At 42.7% G+C, this 9,724-nt stretch overlaps 1 protein-coding gene across 6 annotated transcripts in view; it reads left to right on the forward strand.

The window, feature by feature from the left end:
• Window positions 1–9,724, forward strand: part of Dock3 (dedicator of cytokinesis 3) — a gene marked incomplete at its 5' end in the record, with an annotated part of 457,227 nt that overhangs the window by 344,584 nt on the left and 102,919 nt on the right. For all 6 annotated transcript variants that reach the window (XM_005410370.2, XM_013507624.1, XM_013507620.1 and 3 more), the window contains 7 exon segments: window positions 936–1,060; window positions 2,491–2,653; window positions 3,162–3,268; window positions 3,804–3,975; window positions 4,335–4,432; window positions 7,069–7,152; window positions 8,206–8,306. In XM_005410370.2, coding sequence (XP_005410427.2) covers window positions 936–1,060; window positions 2,491–2,653; window positions 3,162–3,268; window positions 3,804–3,975; window positions 4,335–4,432; window positions 7,069–7,152; window positions 8,206–8,306 — 850 coding nt within the window.

The raw sequence follows: 9,724 nt of genomic DNA on the forward strand, positions 1-9,724 counted from the left end.
TGGTCTTACCTGTTTTTCTTTACCATCTTCTTCTTTTGAAGTTTTCCCCCACAGTTTCTACTGTGCTTTTTGAAAGCCAGAAGCCTTCCTTTAGAATATATGAATAAAACTGGTCATGTTACAATTCAGAAACTTAGAGCAACCTAAGTAAGCTCTTCTTGTACATGAATAGACAGCCTCGTTTCCCTTTAGTTCACCCCTCCACAAACAAGCAGATGTGACTTGAATCATTTTGGACCTAAGAGTTTGGGCTTCTTCAGCTCAGTCTTGAGTAGCACAGATAGGCAAAATGGACCAGTGTCAGAGTACAGGAAAGCAACAAGAGCAACAGATGACTTCCCACTGTTGCCTCCCCTGCGCTTTTGCACCGATGTGCTCCCGGAGAGTTGCTCACAAAAAGCAGCAGCACTGCCAGCAGTCCAGTGCCCGCGGCCTGGTGCTCCAGCAGGGAGTGAGATGTGGAGCAAAGCCTCCGGAGGAAGGAGTGATACAGCCTCTAGCTGGACTCAGAGGTTTGGGGAATTGTAAAAAGGAAACTTGTAAAAGAGAAATAACATTTTAGAGAAAAGAGCCATAGAAATTAAAAGTAGGTAAGACAGACACGGTTTCAAAAAAGTGCTATTCCTGCTGCTTCTAAAAGCTTCTCTCTTCTGCAGCTTAGTTTGCATCCGTTCTTCTGGAGAGGAGGGAGACTGGGCAGTCTGAGAAAGTTCTCTACCTTGGAGTAAACACCTTTAGGATTCAAACTTAGAGAACACATAACTAACCTTCCTGAGTCCTGCTAAAATGATTTGGTTTAGTATCCATTGTTATTAACCAAGCTTGGAATGCCCTGAACACCCACTGAGCCCCTGAGGACCCAAATGCCAGCCTGGTCCTCCATGCACACGGTGCAGTGGTGTGGTCACGAGGACCTGGCGTTTCTCTCCCCACAGGTGATATCCGCAATGACTTATACCTGACTCTGGAGAAGGGGGATTTTGAGAGAGGGGGAAAGAGTGTACAAAAGAATATTGAAGTGACCATGTATGTGCTTTATGCAGATGGAGAAATCTTGAAGGTAAGACTCGCCAGTCAGTATTCCCAAAAAAGGCTAATGTAACAATTGTAGTGCTTCTGTGGAAGGCCTGTTACTAACCTCAGACCACCCATATGCACTCTTTCCTACCTTATCCTCTTCTCAAGGAAACCCTACAGAGTACTTTGATAATGACTTCTGGTGTTAGCCTCTGCAGAAAATTTTCCTAGTGTCTGACCCAGATCCCTCCTGCTCTGGTTGAAACCTACTCCCTTTAGGTCTGTCCTACATGTTACCTCTTCTGCCATTCCACCTGACTTAGAGTTTTCTGCCTTTGGTAATTGTTATAAGGTCCCACTCTGCCTTCTTGTTCCATGAACTAACACAAAGTAGTATATTTGCACTTTGGTCAAGGTGGGACTTAGACACTCAGCTGGTACATTTTGAGGACAAAGAACAGCAGATTGAACCCTGGAACATTGTTTCCACCTGATGTAATAGAGAGATCATCTGTCTCTCTTCCTTGAAAATGGAGGCCCATACATTTGTTTTTCTGTTGCCTTTGTGTCAGTTTTCCCCTCAGTCATCGTGGTTGCAGTGCACATGAGGTAAAAGGCAAATAATTCTTCGATAAACCTCATTTGTGGGTGCAGGCAACAGCCACCCTGAAGTAGGCAGAAAAGAAGTGGTCATCCCCCTTGTACAGACAAAAAGATAAAATTAGTTGAAGTCATCTCCCAAAACTACAAAGAAATAGAGGAGAATGTTGAAATAGTGATTTGTGTATCATTTAAGAAACCAAACTCAAGGACTTAGGCATGCTTATGGCTTGCATGGAGACTGCCAAAAGCAGTAGAGCTGTCAGTCATTTGTACCAACCCTGTACGGACAGGGAGCTGCTTCTGACTGTACTGACCAATACTTCCTATTCTCCCGGGGAGAGGCACAGGCAGTTCTAGGACTGTATCTTCATGGAGTTATTTGGGAGATACGGTCTAGTTAAATCCGTTTATATCCAAGGAAAGTCAGCACAGCGTGACCTAAAATTCTAGTCTAACACTGGGCCAAGGAAAACTAGGGGAAAAAAATTCTCCACTTTGTAATTTTATTCTTCCTGAGCTATCAAATGTTACATACAATTGACTTCTCTTGAGAAGCGTATTTTTTATGTTTCTCTATTTGTTAGTGATTCAGATGCACCACCTGGCCTCCTTCCAGTTTGTCAGCCAGTGTGTGGGGTTACTTATGACCCAAGGAAAACAAGGAATATGGTGACTGCTAATTGCTTATGCCATCTACACAATTGCTTATAAAAACCCTGAATTTAAGTCAGATTTATTTACATTTCATAGATATAGCCTGGTGTGAAAATAAGACCTTCACATAGGGGAAGTGAAGGGTCCTAGTGACACAAGAGAAATCCAGACTCTGTCTCCATGGAGGTAATGCCTTAATGTGCTTGTTTCTTCTAGGATTGTATCAGCTTGGGTTCGGGAGAGCCAAATAGGAGTTCCTACCACTCCTTTGTTCTTTACCATAGTAATAGTCCTCGCTGGGGAGAGATTATCAAATTGCCTATCCCCATTGACAGATTCCGGGGCTCCCACCTACGCTTCGAGTTCAGACATTGTTCCAGTAAGTGAGCTTCTCCTCCACACTCCCTTGAAGATTAACTCTCCTCTCTAGCATCGAATTAATAGGATTCTTTTATTTGGCCAAGAAAAGGAAGGGGTGGGTATAAATGGATACTCAGATACAGGATGTCATCAGAGCCTATTCTTGGTACTGCTAAAGCGTTGATTCGAAACCAGGGAATCTTGTATTGGCCCTTCTTAGTATTTTAAATATGCAGTGTCTTTCTCCTTTGGGTGTTTCCTTTATACCTATTAAGATGCTTCTTAAAGAAGCCCTGGTTCATCAAGACTAGAATTTACTTTCATTTTGGACCTAGGTAGCCTGTATACGTTGGGGTATAAATTCCAAGTATGAACTCATCCAGCATATTTCTCATCATTCCTTTTGTCAGGTTGTTACCTAGTTAATGACGGAAGTAAGGGACAAAGGTGCGTAGGTGACAAGCACAAAGGGAATTTCTGTTAAAAAGAGAAAGGGAATAACGGCTAACACTTTGCTCTGATTGCAGCAAAAGACAAAGGAGAGAAGAAACTCTTTGGTTTTGCGTTCTCACCCCTGATGCGTGATGATGGCACCACCCTCTCCGATGATATTCACGAGCTTTATGTGTACAAGGTACGGAGCCTGGCTGCCTCGCACCCCTACCCTTCTCCACCACACGCGCGGTTCTCACTGGGCAGACCAGGCTCCAGGCTGGTGCACTAGTGAGTGACTGCAAGACAGCTGTGTGGGTGGACTTCTGTTGCCTAAGTGCACTGACCTTCCTCCCACAGCTCACGCCAGCGGGGCGTTTCCCCACTCCCACTTCACGGATAGACTCTGTTACCATCGTCTCTGTGTCACTGTGGTCTGGGTGGCATTCTAGACCTGCTATCTGAGATCATGGCTGTCAGCTGCCACAGCGTACAAGCTACCGCAGGCTGTTGGCACACCTGGTGGGCACCACATGCCCCGCCTTGTCCTATTTAAAGGGCACATGAGCCATTCTGGGAAATTTCTGAGAAGAAAGCACTCTTCCAAGAGGCCCTGAGCTCCAAGGTCCGGTCTGCGGAAGATGAGAGCAAACATCAACTTAGAAATCCCCTGGGCCCTGGCCTTTGCGTGTGGCGTGGCTAAGGAAACATGCTCTTTTCTCTCCCTTTGCTTCCAGTGTGATGAGAATAGCACATTTAATAACCATGCTCTCTACCTGGGCCTGCCCTGCTGCAAAGAAGATTACAATGGCTGCCCTAATATCCCCTCCAGCCTCATCTTCCAGCGCAGCACCAAAGAGTCTTTCTTCATTTCTACACAGCTCTCTTCTACCAAACTCACCCAGAATGGTAGGTAGTGGCACCTGCAGGGCGGTGTCCCTCACTGTCCTCAGCTGTCGGCTCCACGTTGCTCGTGCGTGTTGAAGGAGACTGAAATCACTTCTTCATGCTGTAATAGTAAGAGGTGTCTTTTCATTTGAAGTTTAAGGAATCTCTCAGGAGCAGCAGCCTATAAGGTTTCCCGGGGCTTTAGTAGCTCCCCAGTGTACAACGAGGCTGTACAGATTTATCTCTGACCTGATCTCAGCACTGAAGTGTCCATTGTGATACATTAAACCTCTATTCCTACCTGTACTTGTCCGAGAGAGTCTGAGCCTTGTTTGACCTCTAAGGGCCAGGCCTCACCGTCTTTTGGGCTTGCTTTTTAGTGGACCTCCTTGCTCTCCTGAAGTGGAAGGCCTTCCCAGATCGGATCATGGACATCCTAGGGCGGTTGCGGCATGTCAGTGGGGAGGAAATCGTTAAGGTATGTCGTTCACCCAATTCTAACGTGCTGCCTGAGAAGGAATCAGAGCAGAAGAGCTTATTTCCACACAATTTCTGCTAGTAAGCCTCTAAGTACATTAGAGGTGAATAGGAATAGATTTGGAGATTTTTCTCGTTTTAATTTTTTTGTTACCTATTTTTTCAGTATATACTGTATAAGGTTTATTGTCTCTTTAAAATTTTATTCAAGTTATAAGCTCTACTTTATGACTTATTCCTAGAGCAAAAATGATAATCAAAGGGTAGTAGTAAAGCATCCTCTCAGAACCAGCTAGCGTTTTGTGCCATCTGCATCCCTTCGGGTCTCCTCTCCCTTCTTTAGTCCTCTTTCTCATTTTCCTTACTTTACAATCTTTTTACCTCAAACTCAGTTTTGTATTTTTCTGACTCTACTCTCATTATTGTAAGAACTCTGAATACTGTCCACTTACTGGCAGCTGCTAATTTTGCCCCATCTCTCAGAACCCATGGTAGCAAAACTTTCCTAAGCCCCTGAGTCAGCTGCTTCTTCCGGAGGCATTTCTGACATTTCCCATCTGCAGGCCTGAGCAGACTGACAGCAGCATAGCAGTCCCCTGTGTCTTTGAAGGGCTTCTCTGGGCAGAGTGTTTGCCTGCCTGGTTTTAGCTCCAGCACACCCCTGGTATTCCCTAGTGGCAAAAGCCCAGCAGTTGAGTCCTACGTAATTAACTGACCCTACTGAGGAAAAGTGGAGGTACCTTCACTCATCAACAAGGCCAACAGAATGCAGGCTCCAGACTAACCCTCAGGAAGGCGCCCTGTCCACAAGGAGCTCTGCCAGCACAGACAGAAAGCAACAAGCACAACTGCACCGCTGCACTTTCATGTCACAGCTCCACTGTGTCAAAGGCACACAGTAGAGTCTCCAAAACAGGAAGTTTTAAAGTCATGTACTTTTTTGAAGCTATTATGTGAATTTTCTTTTAATCAATTGATCAGATTGTCATATTTTAATTTTCTTCACAGACAAGCTAATGCTAATCTTGAAACTTAAATTCATACTCATATCTTCCTTTTAAACACATTAAAAATATCAACCAGTATACAGAAAAAGTATTAAGAAGTCTGTGGTCTTTTCAGAGGTGAGCTATCATATTCTTTTTTTTTTTCTAAAATAAAGACAACATTTATTATCACAAGTTGCATAAAAACACACAGCTTTTACAAAAATGATTTTTGATAGAAAAAAATTTTTGACTACTTCATATTCATGGGAAACACCACACTACTTCTGTACCTCCAGCTAAAGCTTCAAAGAAAGTAATTTTCACAATCAAAATACTCACTGTCTGCCACAACCTGTCTTTGGAAAGAAGTTCATAGTGTGTTGTGAACAGACCAAAGCATTTGCTCATTTAACTTACATTCCCATGCCTGGTGGTCACTTGTGTACAGCACATTGTAACAGTCACAGGATGGTGATGCTAGGGTGATCCTGTCAATCATTTAGGTGTACAACTTTCTTGTACAGAGGGGGACGCTAAGGCCAGGGGGTTGGGGGCGTCTTCACCTGAGCCCCCACCCCAAGGTACTTCCTGTAGTTCATGAAGTCGTCACAAAGGCTTAAAGAAAACCTAATGACTTCACTGCCATCTATCCCTCTATGCTGACAGTATTTTTGGTTTAGGATTATCATATTCTTGACAAAAGAATATCTTACCAATATTTCTGGTTTAAAACTTCAGTCAGCCTGATTTTGCCCCGTATCTCTGTTAGAATCCAAGAGAATGTACTGGCATTTTGACTTTGTTTTTACTTTTTAATGGAAAATTTCAGGCATGCCCAGCAGTAGACAGTAGCGTAAAGAATCCTAGATGTACATCTCACCTGTTCTCAACAACATCAATACCCTAGTCCAGAATCCACACTTGATCTTAGCCAGAAGGCCAAGAAGTGATTTAGAATCCATATTGTTTTAAACATACATTGTAAATATTGTATCATTTAAATTGAGATTTAAATGACAGGATGTTAATTTGATTTTTTAAAGACTCCAAGCATCCATGAGTATTTATTTTTATCTTTTTGTTTTTGCAACTCAAAAATAAGGCACATGCTCAAAACACAGCAGCGACATGAACACTACCAGATACAGTATTTTATCCTTGCTGACAGCCCTGGTCAGCTGCGTTCTCCCTTCTCCTTGGATAACAACAGTTTCTGTGGGTAAAGCCTACCTTCCCGTGGCGTCATTCCAGTGTACATATCATGAGGCCACTGTAAACAACAAGACTACTGATCTCTGGGCTCTCAGGAAGATGAACTTTTTCTCAAAGTGAATCTGGCATCAGAATTACTGCATCTTTTTTATTTCAAAATTGCTATTCTGGTGGACGTCCTGTTTTACCTTACCCAAAAAACAGAGTCTGTCTAAGTCTTCGTAGGGCCCTGGGGCTATAGGAACACACCCCAAGTTCTTCTAGTTAACCCTTAGCTAGGTGCAGGGTACAGTACTACACAATTCTTAAGTCGTATTTTAATATACCAGGAGATTGTTCTTCGTTTATTGGAAGATGATTTCATTAGCATGTAGAAGTTTGACTATGCATGCAAAGGCCTGAGACCTGAACCCTCTGCTTTTTATATTGTTTTCAGTTTCTGCAGGACATCTTAGATACACTCTTTGTGATTTTGGATGATAATACTGAGAAATATGGCCTGTTGGTTTTTCAATCTCTGGTAAGCCACTTTCCGACTTAGTTTTTAATCGTCCCTGTCACATTTCAGAAAGTCTAAGGGATGCAGCTTATTAGAGTGAGTGGACAGAGGGTCTAGATGCATTCAACAGAAACCAAAGACTGAGGAGTGTCCCCCAAGGAAAACCTGTGGTACTTTCAGGCAGATACTTTTAAGATCAAGTTAAAAGAACTCAGCTTGGTCAGGTCTAGATCTAGGCTTTATCGTTCTGGACCCTCAACCCCATCACTAATGTAGGGTTGCCGGCTCTTGAAACAGTGGCCTACAGCAGTGCGAGGCCCAGAGGCTGAGAGAAAGGACAAGATGCCTGCTTTTCACTGACAAGGTGGGATGTAACCTCCAGGAAGGGCAGATTCTCACACCGGTCAAAGAGGCTATGCAGTTCCAGATGTCTCCAGACTTCCTCCCTCCTCCTTCTTGGAACCAGGGTCTGAGGAGTGAATGTTTAATGCACTTTCCTTAATATATCCCGTCCTGAGGGAGGGCTGTGTATTCAAGAAGCGTGCCCCCAGTCTACTTCGTTGTTAGTATCAGAAGGGGGCAGCAGTGAGAGTTGAAACAGGCACTAGCACAGTCTGCCCCTCTGACTTTTCTTCTTTCTTTCCCGGGCTCCTAGCCCCATCTCTGAAGGGCACAGCCTTCCGCATCCTGATTTATCTCAGGGAACAATCTTTCAGTTTTCCTCACCTTCCAGTTTTTTAGGAGACCTTAGTATTTATGCCACATAAACAGGTATTACTTTACCTGTCCCCGTCTCTCTTGCATCACTCAGCGTTATTGGGAAGGGAGAGGCTCACAGTAACACAGGGACACACTAATGAGCCCCAGGTTTGGACTGGAGGCTGGGGGTGGGAGGAAGACAGAAAACAAGACAGACACACAGTGAAAGTCTTCCGTTCACTGCTCATGGAAAACACTATGGAAAATACTGAGAGTTTGCCACTCCTTAAAGAAGTAAGAGTCCCTTTTAGGGACTAAGGATAAGTCTGAAGCATCCAGCAAACTTTGATGACCTACTCTCTCCATTTCCGCCAGGTTTTCATCATCAACCTGCTCCGAGATATTAAGTATTTTCACTTCCGACCTGTGATGGACACATACATCCAGAAGCATTTTGCTGGAGCCCTGGCATACAAGTGAGTTGCGTTTGGTATCAGTATTAGGACTTGTGTTTGAACAGAAAGTCAGCTTTTAAAAAGTTCAAATGCAACCACCATTTGTTCAGCTCCCCATTTTTTGAGGTTCTATAAGCTTCACTTATCTGTATGTTAAATTCTTTCCCATATTTGAATTGTTTTCTGCTATTATTTCTGTAAGTGGATTTTTTGTGATTAGTCCTATCCCTTGCCTTTCACTAATTCCAGTTACTCTTAGTCTTCTTAGAGTAATCTAGTAGCTGTAGGATCCATTTTTCAAGTTCTCTTGTTTTTAAGGTATCTCTGAGCATATGGTCCCAAGCATCAGCCCTGTCTTCTAGTTCTGACACCTTTCATAATACTCATTTCGGCTGCTGATACTTTCAATAGAAATTTTAACCTCCTGGATTTCTTTTTAGTATCTTTTTCTGGACTTTCGTTCTTTGCTAAGCTAGCGTTCATGTTTCATATCATTTTGTTTATCTCAGCTAGCTTATTTTGGTGTCTTCTGTAAATTTGCTGATTGTTTTGTTTATTGAGTACACTATCTGTTATATCTTCTTTGAGCTCATGAAGTACTTGTTGATCTATTTTTTTAATCTCTTCTTTTAGCATTTCAAATAATTCTGTGCGACTTCTGATTTTCTTCCCATCAGTGCCCCGTGAATCAGCTTTGGGAGAGTCAAGAGTTCCTAGGGACATTTTGCTGCCTTCTTTTCTCATATTTCTGAGTTTATTACAGGTGTATACTGAGGTTTACCGGCTGATTGTAGTGGAAAGACTTTGTTGTTAGTATAGAGAGCTCTTTAGTGTTTGCTTTTCAGTGATGCACTCTGGGCATGGCTAACTGTAGGCCTTTACCTGTATCCCAAGGTTCAGCCACCTTCATTAATTTAGGAGGGAGGATGCAGTGTAACTTGCCTAGTACCCCATTCTCCAGGAATGGACCACAGTACTGTTAATGACACAAAGGCAATCCAGGTATTCGCACATAGGGAAAACCAGTTAATAGCAACCCCTGTACCACACTGGCAGTGGCAATATTGCAACAATAATAGTGCCAAAGATAAACCAGATATTGACAAGCCATAGAACTAATAATGTACCCCTTAGCCGTAGAAAAGAGATTTATAATTATGGTATAAACACCAAGGCAAGCCAAGTATTGACATACAGTAAATATCTACTAAATGCAATGACTATTTTTCCACTAACAATATAAAAGAATTCAACAGTATAGCATAGCATTAACTATCTAAAGATTAATAAATCTTATTGGCTATGCTAGTAAAGATAGTGAGGGTTTGGAACAGGAGCATGGAAAAAGTAAAATTTGAAAAATTAAGCAGAAGATGAGGAGAAAAAAGATGAAGAATTCTACTAAGGAGTAAATGGAAATTTATTTATTTTTTTTTTTT

This window comes from Chinchilla lanigera, unplaced genomic scaffold (genome assembly GCF_000276665.1).
Source record: "Chinchilla lanigera isolate Chin_1 unplaced genomic scaffold, ChiLan1.0 scaffold00131, whole genome shotgun sequence".
In the NCBI taxonomy this organism is placed as follows: domain Eukaryota; kingdom Metazoa; phylum Chordata; class Mammalia; order Rodentia; family Chinchillidae; genus Chinchilla; species Chinchilla lanigera.